Source organism: Grampus griseus (genome assembly GCF_964374135.1).
Source record: "Grampus griseus genome assembly, chromosome: 12".
Classification (NCBI taxonomy): domain Eukaryota; kingdom Metazoa; phylum Chordata; class Mammalia; order Artiodactyla; family Delphinidae; genus Grampus; species Grampus griseus.
In genome coordinates, this window is record NC_139006.1 from 62,668,220 (window position 1) to 62,693,450 (window position 25,231).

General features: G+C 42.8%; 1 protein-coding gene across 1 annotated transcript in view; it reads left to right on the forward strand.

Moving 5' to 3' along the window:
• Window positions 1–25,231, forward strand: part of KATNAL2 (katanin catalytic subunit A1 like 2) — a gene marked incomplete at both ends in the record, with an annotated part of 87,751 nt that overhangs the window by 32,332 nt on the left and 30,188 nt on the right. Inside the window, 7 exons of the mRNA XM_082667668.1 lie at window positions 4,655–4,725; window positions 15,655–15,821; window positions 17,132–17,174; window positions 20,883–21,000; window positions 22,115–22,213; window positions 24,372–24,470; window positions 24,680–24,757. Coding sequence (XP_082523794.1) covers window positions 4,655–4,725; window positions 15,655–15,821; window positions 17,132–17,174; window positions 20,883–21,000; window positions 22,115–22,213; window positions 24,372–24,470; window positions 24,680–24,757 — 675 coding nt within the window. The remainder of the gene's footprint in view (window positions 1–4,654; window positions 4,726–15,654; window positions 15,822–17,131; window positions 17,175–20,882; window positions 21,001–22,114; window positions 22,214–24,371; window positions 24,471–24,679; window positions 24,758–25,231) is intronic.

The window sequence follows — 25,231 nt, forward strand, 5'->3', positions numbered from 1 at the left end:
TTTTACTGTCATCATAGTTTTGCCTTTTCCAGAATGTCATATAGTTGGAAACATACAGTATAAAGCTGTTGACACAAATAGCCAATAAATAATCTATAAAAGGACTAAAAAGGAGTTTTATTTGAGTCAAATTGAGGACTATAGTCCAGGAGACACAGACTCAAGAAGCATTTGAATTATGTTCTGCAGGACTACAAAATGGGGGAGGATTGTAAAGGCAAAAATTGTAAGGTTACAACTAGTTAACATGAATTGTTTATCACGAATTATGATTGGGGCTGGCAAGAAGTAAGGGTGCTTGTTAAGTAAGTATTGGTTGGGTCCAAAATGGTTGCAGCTGCTAGCAGATCTTGTTTTGAGAACGGCTGGTGGTGTCTGGTACAGTTCAGAAATTCAAGTTCTTAGTAATGCAGGAACGTGTCTGAAACCATATCCACAATGGCCACCAGGCTCCACTTTGGATGCCTGAACCAGTTACTCCGTTTTGATTTTTAAACGCGTCTTTTCCTTAATGGTTAAAGCAGACGTACAATTTGTCTGATAGGCTGCAGAACAGGCTATTCTATTCAAGCCAAATCACGTATATGCCAGAATGACTTCCCCATACCTCAATATGTGAAAATTTCTTGCATTGTAACCTTTTCACATTGGGTTTTTTTACTTAGTAATATGCATCTAAGTTTCCTACATGTCTTTTCATGGCTTGGTAGTTTATTATTATTTTTTTACTGCTGATTAATATTCCATTGTGTGGATGTACCACACTTTATTTATCCATTCATCTACTGAAGGGCATTTTGGTTGCTTTTGGCAATTATGAATAAAGCTGCATCCGCAGCTTCAGTGTGCAAGTTTGTGTGTAAACATAAGTTTTCAACTCTGGAGTAAATACCAAGGAGTGTGACTGCTGGATCATATGGTAAGGGTATGCTTAATTTTGTAAGAAACCACCAAAATGTCTTCCAAAGTGGCTGTACTGTTTTGCATTCCCACCAGCAATAAATGAGAGTTCCCATTGCTCTACATCCTCACCGGCATGTGGTGGTGTTAGTGTTTTGGATTTTCACCATTCTAAGAGGTGTGCAGTGCTATCTTCTTGTTGTTTTAATTTGTCATTCCCTGGTGACATATGATGTTGAGCATCTTTTTATATATTTATTTACCATCCATATATCTCCTTTTGTGAGGTGTCTGTTCATCTCTTTTACCCATTTTTAATTGGGTTGTTTATTTTCTTATTGTGGAGTTTTAAGAGCTCTTTGTATATTTTTAATAATAGTTCTTTATCAGATGTGTCATTTGTAAATATTTTATCCCAGTCTAAGTCACTATTTTTTGTGTTATATATTTTATTACTTCAAGGATTATAATTTTCCTTAAATCTCCTTTTCTCTTAGACTTCTGAGAACTTGATTTCATTTATTTTAGCCTGAATTCAAAGCAAAACATTAAACTAACAAAAACAACAACAAAATGTGTATAAAACTGTGATAAATAAAATGCAAATTAATTTTTTAAAACAGCAATAACTACCTTTTAATGAATTTTTTTTTTTTTTTCGGTACGCGGGCCTCTCACTGTTGTGGCCCCTCCCGTTGCGGAGCACAGCCTCTGTATGCGCAGGCCCAGCGGCCATGGCTCACGGGCCCAGCCGCTCCGCGACACGTGGGATCCTCCTGGACCGGGGCACGAACCCGTGTCCCCTGCATCGGCAGGCGGACTCTCAACCACAATAACTACCTTTTGAGTGGCAGAAACCAGAATACCTTTTCGTTGAAAAAGTGGTACTTACTATACTTCCTTCACAAGCTCTTTGAAACACAGGTTGCTTCATTTTATTTTCTGGCAGTCTGAATAAAAACTTATTACCTTAAGCAACAAAACTTTATCTTAATAATTTTGGATGGATATCTTTATAAAATAGTGTTTTACCTGCCTACATAAACAGCAAATATTGAACATAACTGACATTGAATCATAAGAGAATAGTGCATTCAAAAAACAACAAGGGAGTTCCCTGGCAGTCCAGTGGTTAAGACTCTGCACTTCCAATGCAGGGGGCGCAGGTTCTATCCCTGGTCGGGGAACCAAGATCCCATGTGACGCATGGTGTGGCAAAAACAAACAAACAAATAAATAAATATTGGGAAACTGCTATATGTCTTAAAAAAAAAAAAAGAACAAGATGTTGTGAAAAAGGAACAATCAGAAAATAAGAACAAGCTCTTGAAAAAAAAAAAAGAACAAGCTCTTGGAAGTTAAAAATATTATTGTCTAAATAAATTCTGGAGAGTGGTTCAAAGACAAGGCCAAGGAGGTTGCCCAGAAAATAGAAAAAAGAGACAAAGAAAAGGGACACTATAGGAGAAAAAATCTTAAAAGATAAAAGATCAATCCAGATTATATCCCGTTCAATTAATAGATGTTCTTAAAAATAAACTGGAGAAAACATAGGGGAGTAATTTATCACAGAAATAATAAAAGGCATTTTCTTTTAGAATGGAAGCATGAGAATGTCCAGCTTGTCAACGACCAGCACAGTGAATGGAAAAAGGCTGGCACCAACGACGTTGTATAATTTCAGAGCACCAGAGTTAAAAATAAGATTCTAAAAGCTTCCTGGGAATAAAAGATCCTTTATCTGCAAAGGAATAAGAATGTTATGCCCTTTCAAACTATCAAATTTTTAAATAGAATAAAAACACTTGCAGGCATGCAAATTCTCAACCACATTTATCTCCGTGTACCTTTACTTTAGCGGATGTGTGCTTTGCTAAACCAAACCAGTGACCAGTAAAGAAGACTCCATTTCTAGGGGATCCAATGCAGGAAAGTGTCAAAGGGAAATCCCTGGATGAGCACCCATAGCAGGCCTAACAGTCAGCAACCTAGAGTGGAGAGGGAGGGTGGAGGCTTCAGGGAAGCCATGGCTGGGGGGAGTGTGACTGACACATTGACTGATGTATTTGATGTGTGGAAAGTGATGTGAAGGGCCTTTAGAGGTATGTTGGGATTTGAAAATTAGCAATAGGTATATAGAAAAGTAACCAAATTTTTAACGTGAGGCAATTCTTCATTCCAAGGAAAATAATGTCCAGAAATGGTAAAGTAACCACAGTACTTTTTGACTCAGCAACATGATTTACACAGTCATAATAATGTAATCACTGCATACTGCTATAACTGTAAGGGGAGGAGAGGGTGAGAGGTCTGTAAGGCGGCTTACTGCTCATCTGCCTTAACAAGAAGTGAATAGTTTAATGTCTAATATTCATATATTATAAAACAGTGATATGTTTAAAAACATGGAGGCAAATATCAGAAGAAACAGCTAAAGTAATTAAGGTTGTTGCCTCTCAGGAGTGGGCGGAGGGGGTAGTGGAGTGGGACAGAGATTACTGTTTTTCCTTACCATATTACTGAGCCACATACATGCTACAGCATGGATGAACCTTGATGACATTATTGTAAGTGAAATAAGCCAGTCACAAAAGGACAAATGAGTTCCCCCTATACGAGGAACTTGGAATAGGCAAATTCACTGAGACAGGAAGTAGAATGGTGATGGCAGGGGTTACGGGGATGGAGTTATTGTCTAAAGAATATAGAGTTTTAGTTGGGGAAGATAAAAAGTCCTGAAGATGGATGGTAGTGATAGTTGTGCAATTTGAATATACTTAACGCCACGAAACTGTACACTTAAAAATGGTTAAAATGGTAAATTTTATGTGTATTTTATCACAATGAAAAAGCAACTTAAAATGAAAGAAAATATAGTACTATTTGATTTTTAAGTAACTATGCACTTTTAATTTTATTACATTAATTTTTAGAAAGTTTAGATGAATGCCTGAAAAATTTTTATGTCATCAGTGTGTTTGTGCCTAGATTTTATGACATAATTTGGGCCACTCAAGGGCCTTTTTTGCTTTCATCCAGTTCTTACCTGTGTTCTCCTTAGATAAATGTAAGTTATTTTCAAGTAAGGGAAGTATTAGTGAAAGTAAATATTTTCTGAATACATATCAGGGGAATTTGAGATACCAGGTAACGTAATGTAGCACATTAATACTGTGAATAAAAGTGCAAATTCATCCAGTTTGAATAAGCACATTGTTATGCAGGAATGTCCCCTTTATGGCCTCTGCTACTCAATGGATTTCTAAGTGCTCAGCTGCCGGGTCCCCCTGAATGGATTATTGGAACTCATCTCCACATTTGTGCAGGGTCTGGGTGGGACTCCGAGTGAATTTAAGATGCAGTAGCAAGTCAGTACCTGTGATGGTACATCTTGATTTCTGGCTCATGAGTTTATCTCACTTTCCTTCACCTGGTCAAAATAAATGTGCATATATTTGTTTCTTTGCGGTGATAAGCAAAATGCCAATTAGCTTGGCAGTAAGAAGTTAACTAGTCAAGTGCAATCCCAATCGAAATCACTGTACCTTCAGTTTACAATTGAGAAGGCAGCTCTGAGAAGAAAATAACAATGGAAAACAACTTTATATATCCTTAGAGACGTCAAACTGCCTTCCAGCCTTTAAGTTATGCCTCTTGCTTTTGACAGGTTACATTTACCATCAAGGGTTTATTGCTATAAAAGGAGTGTTATATTTCATTGTCGTCTCACCTACATTTTCTTTTTTGTTCACAGTGCGAGATGAGGACAGAAGCACGACGAAAAAATCTTCTTATTTTGATTTTGCATTATCTAACACAAGAAGGGTATGTTACATTACAAATATTTACAGAGATGATTCCTTTCTTTCTCTGACCTCTGCTTTTCCAAATACTCACTTTTAAAAACAGTTAATAACTTTATTTTTTAGAGCAGTTTTCTATTTCCAGAAAAATAAAACAGAAAGTGCAGACAGCTCCCATACACCAGCAATACCCCGCCCTGCCCCGTCTCCCCGTTACTAACATCTTACACTGGTGTGGTACATTTGTTGTAATTGATGAGTCAATATCGATATATTATTATTAGCTAAAGCCCATAGTTTACATCAGGGTTCGCTCTTGTGTTGTACAGTTCTACGAGTTTTGACAAAGGCATAAAGTCACATATCCACCATTGTAGTATCATACAGAATAGCTTCCCTGCCCTAAAATCTCTTGTGCGCTACCTATCCCTGCCCACCCACAGCAACCTAGACACATACTTTTTTTTTTTTTTTTTTTTTTTTTTGCTGTACGCGGGCCTCTCACTGTTGTGGCCTCTCCCGTTGCGGAGCACAGGCTCCCGACGCGCAGGCTCAGCGGCCATGGCTCACGGGCCCAGCCGCTCCACGGCACGTGGGATCTTCCCGGACCGGGGCACAAACTCATGTCCCCTGCATCGGCAGGCGGACTCTCAACCACTGCACCACCAGGGAAGCCCCAAGACACATACTTTTATTGTCTCATTTACCTAGATATTTTTCACGTTATGCATTTGAAAACTTCATTAACAAAGCTACCCAGTTCATGGGATACTTTCCCTGTCCCATTCAGGTTTGAAGATAGTGTAGGCCATTCAAAGACGGCTTCCAGGGTCCCACTGCTTGCTGGCTAATGTACATAAAGATAACATTCTTTCTTCTCAGTTTTCCTTCTCTCGGAATAAAAGTATTGCATTTCCCTGGACGACCTATGCTCAGATCTCTTTCCTGTGCGATGCCCATTCTATAGCTGGCAGGGGGAGGAAATTTGGAATCATTTGAGTTTGGCCACCTACCTCATGTGCGAGCACTTACATGAAGGCTGCTGATATGCTAGGAGTTGCGAGAGGGAGAGAGACCACCAAGTATCCGAAGGCTACTCTTTAGAGTTTCCTTTCATTTCAGTTTTCAGCCAGGAAGAAAATATTCAGGTTTCAGGGTTTGGGCTCAAAACTTTCAAGTCAGAGCAGTGGTTCTCAACCTGGAGAACCCCTCAGAGGACATGTGGCAATGTCTGGAGACCTCCCGGGCAGCACACTGGCATCTAGTGGGAGGAGACCAGGATGCTGCTAAACGTCCTTCATATGCGCAGGACAGCCCCAAATGTCAATCACGCCAAGACGGAGAAACCCTGCCTTAGAGCGGGAGGAACCAACCAGCTGCTGTATTTTCCCAAAAGTTCGAAAGAGCATCTTTTCCTCTGATAAACATGGTAGCTATCAGTGCACTAGGAGAGCTACCGTAACTAAAAGCCACATTTGAGAATCTAGCAACCCTAGTGCTGAGGTAGGAAGGAAAGCTGATGAGGGCGGGAGGGTAGGAGGCAGCTGGGATGAGAGTGAGGAGTTGATCCTTGTTTCTTGAGCTGTGCCAGCAACAGCTGTTTTAAATGAGTCTAGTGCCTTCTTGAGGGGAATGACCGTTCTAGGGACCTTGAGGAATTTTTTCTGTTAAATTTTAAGGGAAGTAGTATTAGGTCCCCATTTGAAGAAATCGAGGCTCAGAGGAGTCTAGGAACTTACCAGAAGTCTCCTGGCGCTAGGTGGGGGCGCTTTTGAGGCTGTCTCACCCCAAGAGTCTTCAGGGTCCAATTCCTCTGCTCCAGTGTGGAAGATTTAGTTTTGTTTGAGGGTCACCTCAGGAAAATCAGAATGTGTGTGGGGCATATTTTATGAGTTTTTAAAAAAGTGATGGCTTTTTAAAGTCAGAAAATGAAATCACTGCAACTGTACTTAAGCATTCTTTTATTATCTAAGTCATTGAAGGATTTGAATTTTTTTGCCAAAATTTCAGAGGCACTGCATTTTGGTGACCAATTATAACACTGCACTTCTGAACAAACTTTGTTATTGAGTAATCTGATTTATTTTCTCCCCTGGACTGACCATGTAAGATCTTCAATTACAAAATGTGGCCTTTTTCATAATACCTTAACATCACAATTTTGGAAATGGCCCTTTTCTCAGGGTAAATATGATGAATTGTATCATCTTTAACACAAAAACGTTTCTCAGTCCACTTACTTTGAAACGGTTTTATCAGACAGTTCTCTTTTTGGTGTTGGGGATTTAAATTTTATTGAGAAAATGGCTCATTCTTTCCACATCACCACCAGTCTCAGACCAGAGAAATGAGTCCCTCTCCACCCCCCATGGTTGGCAGGCAGGCCAATCAGGTGATGCTCAACTGCTAAATCTCTGTGTCCACACACAGCAAGGGGGTGGAAGTGAGAGCCCGAGTAGAGAAAGGCTGACTTTGGTCCTGTCTGTGCCTTTTTTCCCCCATCTGGAATATGAGAGTGTTCCTGAAGTTGCTCCACACTGTTCACCATCCATGGAAAGCAATTCCAAGGGCAGCATGGAGCTGAGTGTTTGCTCTAAGACAAGGGCTGGCGGGTTGGTGTGGTAGGGGGGCTTCCTGGGTAAGAACACAGACTCAGGAGCCAACCTGCCTTGGTTCAAATGCCCACTCTACTCTTTGCTAACCAGCGACCTCGGGCAAGTTACTTATCCTCTTTGTTCCTCAGTTACCTTGCTTGTAAAATGGAGTAATGGAAGATAGTATTTAAGTGTCATGCAGATGTTATTATTATGAGGATTAAATATGTGACATGCTTAGAATAGTGCCTGGCACAAAGTAAGCGTATATGAGTCTTTGCTATTTTTACTATGGAGGAGGTAGGAGTTGGATTTTATTCTTTTAATACCCAACCTGGTTCAGCAAAGGACTTGAAGCAGTGGGAATGTGGGTTTGGCACATTTTACGTTATCTTTTGATAAAATCTCAGCTCCATTCAAAAAACCCTGAGCTAAATTACCTCAGGGCAGTGTTTTCTAAGTGCGTGGAACACTGAAACAATCGTTCTGCAGAATGTTAATTGATGTAACTTTATTTTATTTATTTTATAAATTTATTTATTTTATTTATTTTTGGCTGCGTTGGGTCTTTGTTGCTGCGCACGGACTTTCTCTACTTGCAGTGAGTGTAGGCTACTCTTCGTTGCGGTACGTGGGCTTCTCATTGCGGTGGCTTCTCTCGTTGCAGAGCACGGGCTCTAGGCGCGCGGGCTTCAGTAGTTGTGGCACACGGGCTCAGTAGTTGTGTCTCACGGGCTCATTAGTTGTGTCTCACGGGCTCTAGAGCGCAGGTTCAGTAGTTGTGGTGCACAGGCTTAGTTGCTCCACGGCATGTGGGATCTTCCCGGACCAGGGCTCAAACCCGTGTCCCTGCATTGGCAGGCAGATTCTTAACCACTGCACCACCAGGGAAGCCCAATTGATGTAACTTTAAAAGAGCTTTATGGTCAGGTAAGCTTGGCAAACATTGGGATAAACCGGGTTAAACAGGTTCTCTTATTTCAGGACTTCTCAGATCCTCTGACTTATTAATGTGCAATGGGAATATCTGTGCTAAAGTCACAGTATTCAGGGCTTTGCAAACCAATTTGGCCAAGGAACCCTTTTTTTTCCTCAGGCCAACTTTAGGGACTAGTTTTCCATGGAACACTCTGAGAAATGCTGCCTTCATAGATTAATTGACCCTTTTAAAACCTGAACTCACCTTACAAGACCCCAACCTTGTGAGCATTGTATTAATAGATGTTTGGCAAATGTTATTTGAACAGCCATTAAAGAACTTACTAGCAGGTAGATGGGTAGAATAATTAGAAAGCAACTCAGTCGTTTACACAGATAATTCTTGATTTTTATTGTAATGTATTCTGTATTTCAGAAACTGTATCAGAAAGGAGAACTGTAAAAACAAAAAGACAAAAGTCAGATAGATTTCCCTTCTCCTGCAGGTGCTATTATGGCCTCAAGAGTTTCCTATTTGCAAAGCATGCATTTACCCTTTTTGCCACAAGATGGCCTCTTGAATCTAGAAACGATGAAAATTATACTAGAGTTGATCATTTTCCTGAGACCTGCTGGGAAAGGGACTCACCAGTGGATTATCAAGATGAAAAGTAAACTATAGGTATTTTTAAGGACATATCAGTTTCAGAAAAGTAGACCTGCCTTTAACGAAAAACTGAGAATTCACAAAGAGGACAGATTATTGTGTATTGGAATAAACAATCAGGGAAAGCTTTGTAGGGAAGGCGATGTGAGCTGGTCTTGAAAAATGTGTAGAATATGGATAGACAGATGGGATGGACAAGGACATTCTAAGCAGGGGCACAGAGAAAGAAGGGGCAGGGCGTAAGTGGAACCACTAGGGAAACAGAAAGAGCAGAGTTCAAATGCATGAGGGAGAGTTAGTGAGATCAGACAGTGGAGGGTCATGGCTACAGGTTCTTCTAGGTCTGCACATGCATCTCCTCTGGCCTAAGTCCCTCTTAACAGCCTCCCTGTCTCTCCTACTCTGTCTTTCTCTTTACTGCTCGTGCCTCTTTTTGAAGTCTTGTCCTGTCACTCTGTTGGTTAAGAATTTCCAGTGGTTCCTCCTGCCAACCCTATTAAGTTCAGACCTCATTCAAACCCAAACAGTGGAATAGGAACACAGAAGCACTTCTGTTCCCCTGATCAGTTAATTTAGGAAATATGGGGCCTGCCATCATCTATTCTTTTTTTTTACACATCTCTATTGGAGTATAATTGCTTTACAATGTTGTGTTAGTTTCTGCTGTATAACAAAGTGAATCAGCCAAATGCATAGGTATATCCCCATATCCCTTCCCTCTCGAGTCTTCCTCCCACCCTCCTTATCCCACCCTCTAGGTGGTCACAAAGCACTGAGCTGATCTCCCTGTGCTATGCAGCTGTTTCCCACTAGCTATCTATTTTACATGTAGTAATGTATATATGTCAGTGTTACTCTTTCACTTCGTCCCAGCTTACCCTTCCCCCTCCCCGTGTCCTCAAGTCCATTCTCTACGTCTGTGTCTTTATTCCTGTCCTGCCAATAGGTTCATCAGAACCTTTTTTTTTTTTTAGATTCCATATATCTGTGTTACCATACAGTATTTGTTTTTCTCTTTCCAACTTACTTCACTCTGTATGACAGACTCTAGGTCTGTCTACCTCACTACAAATAACTCAATTTCGTTCCTTTTTATGGCTGAGTAATATTCCACTGTATATATGTGTCACATCTTCTTTATCCATTCATCTGTCAATGGACACTTAGCTTGCTTCCATGTTCTGGCTATTGTAAGTAGTGCTGCAATGCATGTTGTGGTACATGACTCTTTTTGAACTATGGTTTTCTCAGGGTATATGCCCAGTAGTGGGATTGCTGGGTCATATAGTACTTCTATTTTTAGTTTTTTAAGGAACCTCCACAGTGTTCTCCATAGTGGATGTATCAATTTACATTCCCATCAACAGTGCAAGAGGGTTCCCTTTTCTCCACACCCTCTCCAGAATTTATTGTTTGTAGATTTTTTGATGATGGCCATTCTGACCGGTGTGAGGTGATACCTCATTGTAGTTTTGATTTGCATTTCTCTAATGATTAGTGATGTTGAGCATCCTTTCATGTGTTTGTTGGCAATCTGCGTGTCTTCTTTGGAGAAATGTCTATTTAGGTTTTCTGCCCGTTTTTGGATTGGGTTGTTTGTTTTTTTGATATTGAGCTGCATGAACTGCTTGTATATTTTGGAGATTAATCCTCTGTCAGTTGCTTCATTTGCAAATATTTTCTCCCATTCTGAGGGTTGTCTTTTCATCTCGTTTATAGTTTCCTTTGCTGTGCAAAAGCTTTTATGTTTCATTCGGTCCCATTTGTTTATTTTTGTTTTTATTTCCATTTCTCTAGGAGGTGGGTCAAAAAGAATCTTGCAGTGATTTATGTCATAGAGTGTTCCTCCTATGTTTTGCTCTAAGAATTTTATAATGTCTGGCCATACATTTAGGTCTTTAATCCATTTTGAGTTTATTTTTGTGTATGGTGTTAGGGAGTGTTATAATTTCATTCTTTTACATGTAGCTGTCCAGTTTTCCCAGCACCACTTATTGAAGAGGCTGTCTTTTCTCCATTGTATATTCTTGCCTCCTTTATCAAAGATAAGGTGACCATATGTGCCTGGGTTTATCTCTGGGCTTTCTATCCTGTTCCATTGATCTATCTTTCTGTTTTTGTGCCAGTACCATACTGTCTTGATTACTGTAGCTTTGTAGTATAGTCTGAAGTCAGGGAGCCTGATTCCTCCAGTTCCATTTTTCTTTCTCAAGATTGCTTTGGCTGTTCGGGGTCTTTTGTGTTTCCATACAAATTGTGAAATTTTTTGTTCTACTTCTGTGAAAAATGCCATTGGTAGTTTGATAGGAATTGCATCGAATCTGTAGATTGCTGGGTAGAGTAATCTTGGTTGTAGGTTTTTCCCTTTCATCACTTTAAATATGTCCTGCCACTCCCTTCTGGCTTGCAGAGTTTCTGCTGAAACATCAGCTGTTAACCTTCTGGAGATTCCCTTGTATGTTTTTTGTTGCTCTTCCCTTGCTGCTTTGAGTGTTTTTTCTTTGTATTTAATTTTTGATAGTTTGGTTAGTATGTGTCTCGGTGTGTTTCTTTTTGGGTTTATCCTATATGGGACTCTCTGTGCTTCCTGGACTTGATTGACTATTTCCTTTCCCTTGTTAGGAAAGTTTTTGACTATAATCTCTTAAAATATTTTCTCAGACCCTTTCTTTTTCTCTTCTTCTGGGACCCCTATAATTCGAATGTTGGTGCTTTTAATGTTGTCTCAGAGGTCTCTGAGACTGTCCTCAATTGTTTTCATTCTTTTTTCTTTATTCTGCTCCCTTGCAGTTATTTCCACCATTTTATCTTCCAGCTCACTTATCCATTCTTCTGCCCCAGTTATTCTGCTGTTGATTCCTTCCAGAGTATTTATTTTTAATTTGTTTATTTAATTTATTTATTTTTGGCTGCATTGGACGTTCCTTGCTATGCGTGGGCTTTCTCTAGTTGCGGAGAGCCTGGGCTACTCTTCGTTGCAGTGTGTGGGCATCTTATTGCGGTGGCTTCTCTTGTTGTGGAGCACGGGCTCTAGAGCGCAGGTTCAGTAGTTGTGGCACGCAGGCTCAGTAGTTGTGGCACGGGCTCAGTAGTTGTGGCTCACGGGCTCTAGAACGCAGGCTCAGTAGTTGTTGTGCACGGGCTCAGTTGCTCCGCAGCATGTGGGATCTTCCCGGACCAGGGCCCGAACCCATGTCCCCTGCATTGGCAGGCGGATTCTTAACCACTGTGCCACCAGGGAAGCCCTAGAATATTTTTAATTTCAGTAATTGTGTTGTTCCTCACTGTTTGTTTGCTGTTTAGTTCTTCTAGATCCTTGTTAAATGTTTCTTGTATTTTCTCCATTCCATTTCTGAGATTTTGCATCGTCTATACTATCATTACTCTGAATTGTTCTTCAGGTAGTTTGCCTATTTCGTCTTCATTTATTTGGTCTTGTAGGTTTTTAACTTGCTCCCTGTCTGTAACATATTTTTTTGTCATTTCAGTTTTTTGTTTTTGTTGTTGGGTAGTGCTGTATTCTTGTCTTACTGGTTGTTTGGCCTGAGATGTCCAGCACTGGAGTTTGCACTCAGTTGGATAGAGCTGGGTCTTGGTGCTGAGATGAGGACCTCTGGGAGGCCTCACTCCGATTCATATTTCCTGGGGTCTGTTAGTCCAGCAGTTTGGACTCAGAGCTCCCACCACAGGAGCTTGGGTCCAACCACCAGCCTGGGAACCAAGATCCTGCAAGCTTCGCGGCATGGAAAAAAAAAAGTAAGAAAGAAAAAAAGGAGCAGTACAATATCAAAGAATAAAAAACAAAATAACGTTAGACACATAAAATATATATTAGGAAAAATAAAACTATAATTGGAACAAGTACAACAAGGTAAAATAAAACCACAACAGAAAAAAGAAAATAAAAAGGGTGGGGGAGACAAGCCAGAAGGAGAGAACAATAACAAAGTATAAAGAATAAAAGAAAATTAGGAAAATAAAAGATTTATTAGGAAAAATAAAAATATAAAAGAATCAACAACAATGAATCAACAAGGTAAAACAGAACCCCAATCTAAAAGAGGAAAAAAGGAAAATAAAGAGCCTTGGCTATGGGGGCAGAGTTTAGGCAGAGTGGAATTTAGGCAGGGGTGGGGTTTAGGGTGGGGCGGGACCTAGGCAGGTGGGAGGTGAGGTTTGAACATGGGGCGGGGCCTAGGCTCAGGACCCATGCAGCCAGAAAAGGCCTTGGGGTTGGGGCCTTGGGGGTGGGGCCTAGGCGGGGCAACGTTCAAGCGTGGGGCGGGGTCTCTGCTTAGGACCTGCTCGGAAGGGGAGAGGCAGCACGTAGAAAGTAGGGCCTCTGGAGTGTGGAGTTCCGGAGTTTGAAGGTAGGGCCCTGGGTGAGGGTGTGTGTGTGGGGTTTAGGCCCAGTGCGCTGGAGGGGGTCTCCGAGTGTAGAGGTGGGGCCCTGGGTGGGGGTGTAGGGGCGGGGCTCGGGCTCTGCACAGCAGGAGGGAGGCTCCGAGGGCAGAGGATTAGGCCCGGGAGCCCAACAGGCTTCCCGGTGCCTAAGTGGACAGGGAAAGTGCTGGACCCGTTCCCTTCCGTTCCTTCATGCCCCTCCCCCACCATCTCCCTCAGGGTCTCTCCCGTCGCCACTGGACCCCTAACTGTGGGTGGGTCCCGCTGGGTGTAGGAACTCCTCCCCTCCCCCAGCCACCCCTCAGGGATGCTGGTCCCGGAGGTCTGGCCTTTACTTTTGCTCCCCCTTCCCTCCCTCCCACTCCCTCAGGACCCGCGTGGCTGGAGGGGGCCTAGGTGGGCAGAGTATCAGGCCTGGGATCTCAGCAGGTTCCTGAGGGCCTAAGTGGGCAGGGGAAACCTGGCCACGCTCCCTTTGGATCCTCTGCCCTCCCAGTGTTCCCCAGTTTCCCCCTTTGGGCGTGGGATCCCTTCCCCTCCCCCAGCCGCCCCTCGGGCGCCACTCCCGTCCCAACTCCACTTCTCCCCCTGCACTCCCCCCACGACCCACGTCCTACCCGGTCGCTGGGGGTACCTCCCGTCCCCTTAGGTGTCCATGGTCCCCCTCCGGTGCCTGGTAGGTACCCTAGTTGTGAGGAGACGCGAATTCCAAATCCTCCTAATACGCCATCTTGACTCCGCCCCTCATCATGTAGTCTTATAATTTTTGTTTAAGTCAAAACCCTATGATTGGGAGGGAGATGCAAGAGGGAAGAGATATGGGGATATATGTATATGTATAACTGATTCACTTTGTTATAAAGCAGAAACTAACACACCATTGTAAAGCAGTTATACTCCAATAAAGATGTTAAAAAAAAAAAAAAAGACTCGACCCCAAAAGAACAAAAAAACCCCCTATGATCCTGGGAAGAGTTCAGAATGTAATGTGATGTCAGCAGTCTTTATATTGCTGACAATAAAAGTAATCTTTATATATACAAGCAATCTATAGTGTAGGTTCCCATCTTTTTTTTTTTTAAACAAGTGCATATATGTAAGTATATGTGTTTTTAATCATTTAAAAAATGTTTGGAAAGAGAGAAAATGTTAACAGTCATTATCTCTGAGTAGTGGAATGTTCTTTTGACTCATCTGTATTTTCTAGTGTTTTCTTAAATGAACATGTATTACATCATACTAAACAAAAATTATTAATAAAAATGTATTTAGTTTTTCTCTCTGTAAAATGGTGATTAAGACATCGGGTAGAAGCGTGGTGAGCCATTAATAAGTATAGAAGCTGACAGACTACAGTCAATTGATGTTTGCAAATTCTTTAAAATTAGCAAGGTCATTGGAAATAGCCACGGCAACCTCTTTCAAGGAAGTCCAGTCTTCTAACTGATCTGAATCTGGGACAGGGAAGGAAACATAATAAAAAAAAGTTTTCTCGTCTACCTTGCCAGATTTGAAATCAAAGAGAAGGAACTCTGACTGCAATGAGAATTTTTAATCTGAGGCCCTTGGATGAGCTCCTGGAATTGTATGCTAATATGTGCATATTGCACATTTTTCAGGAGAGAATTTTTGGTTTTAAAAGAAGTTAGGGACTCAGGTTAAAACCAGAGAGTTTTTCCACTTTCAGAGGATTGTGAGACAAGGAGCTTGCCTTCATTGCTAAGACCACTTAAGTCAGATGGCCTTACAACTGACCACGTTAAAAACGAGTGAGACACCCATGGTGATGACACTACATGCATGCAGAGGCACCTGGTAGTATAATCTGTGACTGATGAAGAAATTATCAGAAATACAGTACATCCAAGTAGATGACGTCTTCTTATACTAAATTTCCTCGGTGATATTGATCAACATATTTTTGGAATTCCCTTTAGAGCACATGACATATTCTTTTGAGTTGCCTCAGTGATGGCAAATCTTGCCTGTTGGGGTTGAATTGGGGTTTTATCAGTTGTCAAATGTGACCTAAAATGAATACTGGTAAATAAAGAAGTAATCAAGTTGGGCAAATAATCATCTTTGGCTAAAAATGAGTAAAAGTAAATTACAAGACATTTTCTTAGTTGATTTAGTTATTTGACTTTTAAGTACTTACAAAATGTTTTGAAAGACAATATTTGGATATACTTAACCTATGTGGGGCTTCTTTCTCTATAGGCAAACCCCATGTATTCTAGTTTTTATTTGATGTACTCTTTAATATAAGCTTACTATTTGTATTGAGTCTCCTTGGACTTATGATGCCTGTTTGCCTTTATTCTTTTTACCTAGAGTTAATTTTTTCTTTCTTCTGTGAAATGGCCAGATATATTGATGCAGCCAATGCTTTGGAGCAAGAAACTAAACTGGGGTTACGACGTTTTGAAGTTTGTGACAACGTTGATCTTGAAACTATTTTGATGGAATATGAGAGCTATTATTTTATAAAATTTCAGAAATACCCCAAAATTGTCAAAAAGGCATCAGACACAGGTATCTTTACGTTTTGTGTTTTCTTCCTCATTTTATTTCCAGATAGATGATGTCCCCCACCCTACACTGAAGGAATAGACCAGAAGGATTGTGTAGCCTCTCTTAGATCCAGTGCAGACAATTTAAGCATGACATCTGGACATTGATGTCCCTTTTGTCACTTTGGCATTTGTTTGAGGACTGTATGATGTAGGGCAGTGAAAGCAAAACCCCAGTGTGTCACAGGTACTTTTTAGAAGATCAGCATTACTTTCATTTCTTTAGAGATGAAAAGAGCTGTTGGAAGACAATAAGTGACAGAAGACTTTTTTCTTGTTGGGAAGACCTATTATCCATCTTGAAAATAACATGAAAATGAGTATTGGTGAGGCTAATAGCTCATGTATAGATAATGAAATGCTTTTGGAAGCCATCAATCCAGATAATGATCAATATAATGCAAAGACCCAGTATAGGTTAACAGTCAAGGAGGCTGGCTGGAGGAAAGATCTAAAGTTAGGGTCCTGTGTTTTGTAGTGACATTGACTTAGAAGCCTGTAAGTGGGGAAAGTAATTATAAACCAAGGGAGATCATTGTCCTGTTTACAAGGCGCTTGTTAAGCCACAGACTTTAACATTTCATGTGGGGACCAGGAAACCAAGAGGAATATCAATTAAAATTAGCCAGCACTGAATCTCAGAGCTGGAGGTGTTCTGAGAGGGTGGTGTTTTATCTGAGCTCCCTTCCAATGCAGGGTTCAAAGCTCCACATCCTTGGCTGCTTGTTGGATCTGGGTTTTGGCAGAAAATGCACTGACTCCTAACCACTGGGCCACCAGGACTGTTACTGACATGATCTGATATCTAGAATGCTAGTTCTAGCTTGGAACCACACTCTCCTGGGATATTGGACACAATGTCTTTTTTTTTTAAGGTAAACAGGCAGAATAGACTGGTAAGTGTTCCCTGCCAGGCTCATGCAATCATCCTGGTGTCCCAGGGACCACAGCAAAATGGTGTCAAGTTTATGAAAACTTAATAAAATGGTAACTATAAAGCTAGCCCACATTGGAGGTGCCACTGAGTCTGTGTTCTCCAACATGTTTAATATCTGAGGTCTTTGGGGTCCTTGTGTGGAAATGCTTGGGAAGCATGGGCTTCTGTCTCTTCGCCGGTAGGTAATTCCACTCTTCTCTGGATGAGAATAGCTTAGAGTTTATGGATGTAGCACAAATTTTAAGAACAATGTAAAAGGAAAAACATACCTGAAAAATCGCTTTCTCTTAAAAATTAAATCTTTCCTTTTCCTCCCAATATTTGTTTTGCCACAGCAGAAAATAATTTACCACAAAGAAGTGGAGGGAAGACCAGAAGGTAAAGTAAATGGTAATTCATCTTGACCAACTCAACTCTAGGAATTTGTGGGATCTGTTTCCAGAAGATTCTGTAGTGCAGCTCCATGTCTGCCTACCAGCAATACCAGACTGGTCCTGTGACCTTGGTGGACCCAGCCACGGGTTCCCCTCGTGTTACAGATGTTCAGGACATGGACCAATGTCTGTTGGTTCTCTGGTTTTACCACAAAGAATTGTGTCCACTGATGCTCTGTCTTTCTAGGTAGGCTGGGTGGTATGAAAAGTATGGACCTCAGAGATTAAAAGACCCATGTTCAGCTCCCAGCTCTGCCACTTACAAGCTTGGAGCAGGAGCCTGACACATAGTGAGTTCCTGCCACATAGTAAGCACCCAAGAAATATAATTTTCCCTTTTCATGTCGTACCTGTCATTTCTTTGTGCACTCCAGATCACATGTCCTGACTGTCTGAAGGGAATCAGATCTATCTTTTCCTCTCCTTTTCTCATGCTCACCTTATATTTCTTTCTCCAGCTTCTCAAATCCAAATCTCATCTGGCACTTGGGGTATCTGATTAGAGCCCCTCTGTCTCTTGACCATCCTGGGTTGACACAGGCCCCCAGTCTTGCCTCAGTGTCCATCCCATTCCTCTCTTCACTCCAGACCACACCCCTGTCGTCGGAGCCTGTTCAGAAATGCCCCGGACGGCACAGCTTTGGGGCATCAAGGCCTGTGGTATTACAATAAAGCCCAGACCTCAGGGGAAGGTGGAAGTGGGCTTCCGGCAGGGGCCACACAACCATTCAGGCAGTGAACAACATTTTTTAAAATCTTAGAATGCAATTGAAAGGAGTAAACTTAGATTGTGATCATAATAAGCAACTCATTAGGCCATCAAGAAGTGTTGTGAATTCCGCGAATCCCACTGGGCTCTGCTCTGTGACTGCAGTCCCTTGTCTGCAGCCTAAGAAGGAAGGGACTGAGCTCCTCACCTTTTATGAGCGAAGGTGTTTGACATCGCTTATAGAAGAGCCCTGGAGCCCGAGCCTGCTTCCTGATGATACTCACTGTGATACTCAGCCTGAGGCTCCCTTGGCTTTGTGCGATTCTTTAGGAACAGGTTTACTGTTTTGACCAAAGTGTTCTTCTTTTATTTATGGTTTCCATAAAGCTAGTCACACTCTGGTAATAAATGATAACTACTTGGGAACAGAAACAGTGAGCAGCATTTTAAGAGGCAGCTTTGGAGCGCATTTGGATTCTGATTGCTTTTCAGCCACACATTCATGTCTGGAACTTCCTCAGCATTCCTTACCTGGCAGAACGTTCTGTGAGTGAATGTCCCTGGAGCCCTTTGCCTCCCTTTAGGGCTGGAGCATGGTGGCATCGGACAGCGGGGGCTTCTTCAGCCCCTCTCTGGGTAGCTGTTTGTACATGGCAACCATCGAGGTTGGATGGCAAATGGTTGGCGTCAGGAAGTATAACTAGAAAAGTGATGCATGGTGTTTGTGTATAATTTTCTACTTAAAATAGTTATTGAAGTGAGAGGTTGTGTCATGAGACTGGTTATTAGCAAATGAAAGTGCTTTTTCCTAATTCCTGCATCTCACACCAGAGAGCAAGCTCCGACTTTACAGATTTGCAGATGACCCAAAGGAGGAAAGGTTACCTTGTGTGACGAATGACAGAATTAGGATGCCAAAAGATCTGGACAAATTAGGAGACGGGTCCAAAATAGCAAGATGAACTGTAATGAAATAATGTTTAAGATCTAATCAAAGATTCACAACAAATAGCTCCATTATTACAAAATCTGAGACCTAGAAATCTGAGTGACAGAAGATGCAGTGTGAGTCGACAGTACGCTGTGATTGCTAATGTGGTCTCGGGCCTCATCAATAGAAACACAGCGTCCAAAAAGTAGGAAGTGGCTCTATTCCAGTCAGATGACAGTGGACAAAGGGAAGATGACCAGGATGAGGACGACTCTGGGAGCCAGGTAACCTTAGGAGTGCTTGGAGCAACTGGAGGTGTTTAGCTTGAAGAACAGAAGACTTGGGGTGGGGGTGGGCACCTAGAACAACACGGTGGCAGTCTTCACTTTCTAAAGAGAGATTAGGCCTTCTTTGCAAAATTCCATAGGGCACACCAAGGACTGGTGACTAAAGTTAAAGCAGGGTGAATTTGGTTTCATATCCAGAAGAATTTTACAATCCTTAGAGCTGATTGGAAATGAATTGCATTGCTTGTACATTAGTGCACATGTCTTTGGTCATGTCAAAGCAAATCTGTGAATCAGTTAACCTCCAATGGGAAATCAAAGTGGGAAAATGACTCCCGGTTCTTCGCCAGCCTCACAAGGATGTTTAGGCACGTTTTATATATATATCACGTATATATATGTATATGTGTGTATGTGTGTATATATATATGTCTCCTTCATTTAAACCAATGCTACTCATAGGGTTTGTACTTGTACAATGCTTGGCACTCATTTCATAGATGGTTGATTTTTGTGCCAGCAAAATGCCTAAGGGACAGACATTCTTGTTCCTTGGTTACAGATGAAAGACAAATGCCCTGAGAAACCGCCAGTTGTCCACGTCTTATGACACTCACCCCAGAGGGCCCAACACTGGGATCACCACCAGCGGACACTGGTGTGGTATTGGCGTAGGTGATCTTGCTGGCCAAATACCTACGCGTTTATATTAGACACCAGCAACTTTTTCTTTCCTACAAAAAAATGAGGTTGAAATAGCAGCTCTGTGAGACCACTTAGAACATGGGGAGAAATACTTATAGCGAACGTCCTGTAAACGCTCCTCACGTGAGGGACGAGAACCAAACAACTTTCCGTGGGGGAGCTCATGTTCTGCCCCGCGAGCACACCCTGCCTCTCTCTGGATATCGTCGCCTACCTGAAAATATTCCATGTCTACTTATGCGGACATAATGACAGGTTTATTTTACCTTTGAATTGATGTATGACATAAACACAGTCAAATGCATGCATACTATTTGAACCACCACAAGTCCCACCCCCAGGGCGGGCCTCCTTGCAGGCAAGGCTCCCCGTCTCCACCAGAGTTAGCTACCACTGGGACTTCCAGCCCCATCAGTTCATTTTGCCTCAAGTGAACAATATTTGGTGAAAATTTGTTCTGCAAGTGTGAATGATCTGTGACAGCAGAGATGAGGGAACTTTGCCTCCCTTCCACAAGCCACTTTTGATGCTGGCTGTGCGCGGCTTGAAAGGCAGTAGGCAGGGTGCACCCAGCACGATGGATTGAGACGACGGACAGATGCCCAGGACTTCCTAACGTTTCTTAATTTCAGCAGGAGGACCCCTTCCTGCCCCGCACCCTTCCCCTGGTCTGAGTACTGTTGTTAAAGGAAGGTGGGAAGAAACATCGGAGGAATGCTTGTAGAGCAGTGTGTTCTTAGGGATAGAAAACTATCTGTAGAAGCCACGTGGTGTGAAGGGGAAATGAAGAGAGGGTGTCGGGGACCTCCAGGAGGAAGTGGACCCTCTAGCCCAGTCTTGGAGGAACCTGGATAGACTGAAGAGGGACAGGGCCGGGCTGGGCAGAGTGGGAGGACGGTGCAGACAGACTTGCATCTGCAGATCTTTCCAGAACTCTCTTTAAATGCACTATGCAAGGTGTTTAGCTGCCTCAAATTCAGTTAAAAGGACTTCCACCATGGTCTTTGTTCCCTCCTCTAGAGTGACGAGCGACAGTTGTCAAAATCTTCCCAAGATCAGCCAGCAGAGGCCACGGTCCAAAACCATGGTGGGGAAGCCAGGGGGCGCCAAGCCCCTCCACAGGGAGCATCCTAAAGAGGTCGGGCCGGCTTTACTTGACGTTGGTAAAATTGCAGGTGGCTGAGAAACAGCCCCAAGAAAAAAGTCACATTTATTTGTTTATTGAGCACAATTTGATTTTGTTAAATTGTAGATTTTCTTCCAGCACACTGGGTTAAAAGGACGGGCAGATCCCCGGGCTTCCTAACGTTTCTTCACTTGGAAGGAGGACTCCTTCCTCCCCACAAGCTTTCCGTTGGTCTGAGTCCTGGGTGACAGGCCTTGAGGGGTGAGTCCTAGGCCCAGTCAGAGCAGGAGGGCCTGGTCCTCACGAAGCACAATCCTCCCGCTTGAGGAAACCGTAGGTGCCAGCTCTACCTGTCCTGAAGCGTGTCCCTGGGGTCCGAAGTGTAGGCCAGTGTAGTCTTGGGTGTGGCTGGGCCTCACAGTCTCCTGCTGGGTTTCTCCAAGGCGCACATGGTGGGTCACCACCCCAGACCTCCACACTGGACTTTCTGGGGAAAGAGATGGGTAGCAAGAGGAGAGAGCCCAGCAGGCGGGTGAAATCCTTGCCAAGAACCTTCTGGTTTAGGACAAAACATACCAGGTTTCAAAGGAAAGAGAACTAATGGAAATGGTGAAGAGGAATGAAAGAATGCATGTCAAAGCGGTCTGGTGGGATAGAAAGGCATCATCACAAAACTCGGTCAAAAGGCATCTCTCACCTGCAAGGAGGTTGTGTGGTCCTGGCCATTGCAAACTGGCTCAGGGGGAGGGGAGGTGAAGGGGGGCAGGATGAATCCCACAGGAGGCTGGCTAACTGTCGACTATGTTGCATCTCCAAACTCAGCCGCCCCTGCCCACAAATACCTCTGGTCCGAGGAGAAAAGACAGGCCAGTGAGTGGGCATGGGTGGAGGCCCAACCATTTCCTCCACTGCTTGTGCTCTCAGAGCCCATGGCTTCCTGGGACAGCTCCTCCTTCCTGGCACAGGCAGAGTTTATTCATCTTGTTGGGTCTGCACAGAAGAGGTTGAATCACACGTGGGAGTCCCCGTTTGCAGAATGGTGTGGGACGACGGGACGGGCAGCTGCAGCCAGCATCTCGAAGTTGCTTTCCGCAGCTGACTTCTCACTGTCTTCCTCTTTCTCCAGGAGCTTGTCAATCACACTCATAAGGAGAGTGCTGACTTTGGCTTAAGTATATCTGGAATCAACAAAGGCAGTGGAGGAGAAAACATCCACCCACCAAAAGTAAGTGGGACTCATGAACTGAACACTAAATGGAGGAATTCCCTTTTCTTTTTGAAAATGAAAAATTCTAAGTGTTATATTTGTCAAAGAGGAAAAGTAATATGTGATGATCAAAGGTTGGCTGTGGGGTGAATTGGCAAGGGACTGGCTGCGGATGAGACCCTGAGGTGCTGGTCTGGATCCCCCTCCTGGGTGGATGGACTTGAATGAACGGCCCCATCTCCAAGGGGCTCAGTTTCCCATTTGTAAATTGCTGGGTTTGGAAGAGATGGCTTCTAAGGTTCCTTTCAGCTTAAAAATTCTGTGATGACAGTAACAAAGTGCTCTGCGATACCTAAGGAGTTGTGGCCTCGCACTCATTCTTTTCTGCCCTGTCAGTAGGAGTTGACTAGCAGTGTTCCTTTCTCCTTGGAGATGTGGCTCCAGGCTTGAATGTAATTTCATGTGAACCAGGAAACCTCAGTTGATATAAGGCTGATCTTGTCCTCAATAGATATTTATCCCTTTCCTAATGAACCTCACGTCCTGATTCGTAAATAACAGTCTCTCAAACAGAAAGGACCCATATTGGGTAGTTGTAGGCCAAAGGTAGGTAAAAGTGGGTCACGTGGAAATAAAAAGCAGCATCGACACCAACGTGTTTCTCTTGATTATAACTTTTCAGGGTTGAATATCATTGAGTCATCTTTCTTTCTTCGATCGTACGGGACTGCTGACTTACCTCTGGCCAGTTCTTCTCAGGCAGACCAAACTCTGGGTGTGTGTGTCTGGAGGGGAACTGGGAGCATCTATCTCCCTGAAATCAAGGGGAGCCGCTTCATGGGCCAGAACTGGCTCCTTTTAGGCCCTCGATTATATGGGTGATTCCTGGAGGTGACACATTCGAATCACTGCTGCCCATGGAGAAATGCTTCCCTGCTCACCGTCACTACCTATGTCACGTTTTTGGTCACTTGTGTGCCCAGCAATGCTGCTCTCATGAACATCTCATGTTAATGTGAATGGATGTTTCTGATCAGGTCAAGGAAGGGGCTATTTAACCCAGCACTTAACCTTTGAAAGAATCTGGCTATAAATTCTCTTTGCAGCAGAAATGTCCTCAGGGTAAACTGTGGACGGTTTTCTCCCTAGCATTTCATAAGCTGAATGAGGGCAGGGGCCTCATTCAGGGGCCTATCTCCAAAATGGGTCTTTCATCACCATCTCAGAGCCCCTAGCTTCATGATTCCCAGGCCCCCGTGCAAATTTTGTAGATGTGCTGTTTCCAAAGGCACTAGCTTTGGAGTCAGCCTGCCTAGGTTCAAAGCCCAGGTCAGACCTTCCTGGCTGTGAATCTTGGGCAAGTTGTTTAATCTCTCCAAGGCTCATTTCTCTCATCTGTGAAATGGAAATAATCATAGTGCCCACTTCCAAGGTCATAATGAAGGGAGTGCCTTAGTCTTACACCCAGCACATAATAAGCACTCAGTAAATGTTGGCTACTGTTACTGTCTTTTATTTTTTACAGGCATCCTTGCTTTTTCATTCTGCCTCTAGGGGAGACAGAAGGAGTATGGGTAGGGGAGACAGATATCTGGGTTTGAATCCTGGTCTTAAGTAACTTGTTAGCTGTGTGGCCCTGGGCAGATCATTTAACTTCTCTGGCCTTACCTCCACATCTGTGAAACTAGGATGCCATTCCCGACTAGCAGAAGTGTTAGAAGGATTGGAAATAATCCTCACAAGTACCTTGCACACCTGTTTTGTGCCAGGCAGTCTCCTGAGTGGTAAATGTACAGTGTAGTCCATAACTAGGAGCTATCAATATTCTTGTGCCAGTGAAGTCTTCCTGCATGGAATGTTTAAAAAGGATGAGACAATACAGGGGAAGTAGACATGTAGGAAGCAGATGGTGTGTCAGGAACTGACAAATGCTTGGGAATTTTATCCAAACCAACTCCATTCTGAAGAATTTCTTTATAACTTGTTTCTTTTTCTAGAGTGCCCCAACGTGATGAAATCATCTTGTTCATTATTAGTGCAGTTTCTTTTTGAGGCTTTAAGTTTGCACTACATACCAAGGCACATAAATGTGTCTTAATTTAATGAAACTGAGCTATTAAGGTTAGTCTCCCCTCATGTTTTAATAGCCATTTCAATAACTGTTACTCCCTTTCAGGGCCAAATCATTGACTTCCGAGGGCTGCTCACAGATGCCATAAAAGGAGCAACCAGCAAACTTGGCTTGAATAGCTTCGACTGCAACCCAGACCCTTCAGTAAGTGGCTAAGATGGGACATTCATCTTACAAACTGCCAAAATCCAGATGAACTTTGGGAATATAATTTTGAGTCCAGAGAAACCTTGAGATCAAGTCAAAGTTCATAGCAACCTGCCACCATTTGTGTCCTGGAGATCCGTGCCCTGTTTTTCTTCCCAAGTGATGAAGTAATATTGTAACGTTAGGCTTTCTATTCCTATTGTCAGGAACGATTGTTGAAACCTCTGAGTGCATTTATTGGCATGAACAGTGAGATGCGAGAATTGGCAGCCGTGGTGAGCCGGGTAAGATCTGATATTCAATTCACAAATTTACGGAGGCGGATTGGGGCTCCTGGAGCATTGTGGGCTGCTGCTTTTATTAATAACAATAAATATAATCATTTATTTATAAAGTGCCCCCACTTGCAAAGGCACTCATATTGTTTAGAGGCACAATAATGCATGATGAATAAATTATAGAATCGTAAAATTACAATATAAAAAGCCCACCATCTCACTATAGAGGCCAAGAAAACCCAAAGAGAAAAAGACTTAGAGTGGAAGGGACAGGTGAAAGGGTGTAGAGCCGAGCCAAGGCTTAAGGAAAGAAAGCCTCTCAGAGAAGGAAAGAGCACGTCTGCGTCTTGTTTAAACAGTCGAAGCCTAGAAATAGAGATGTTGGGAGTCTGATTTCCTAATTGGAAATTTTCATGAAGAAACAGATCAGTAGGAAGGATCTTACCATCCAAACTACTGATTTTTCAAGATTGGCCTCCA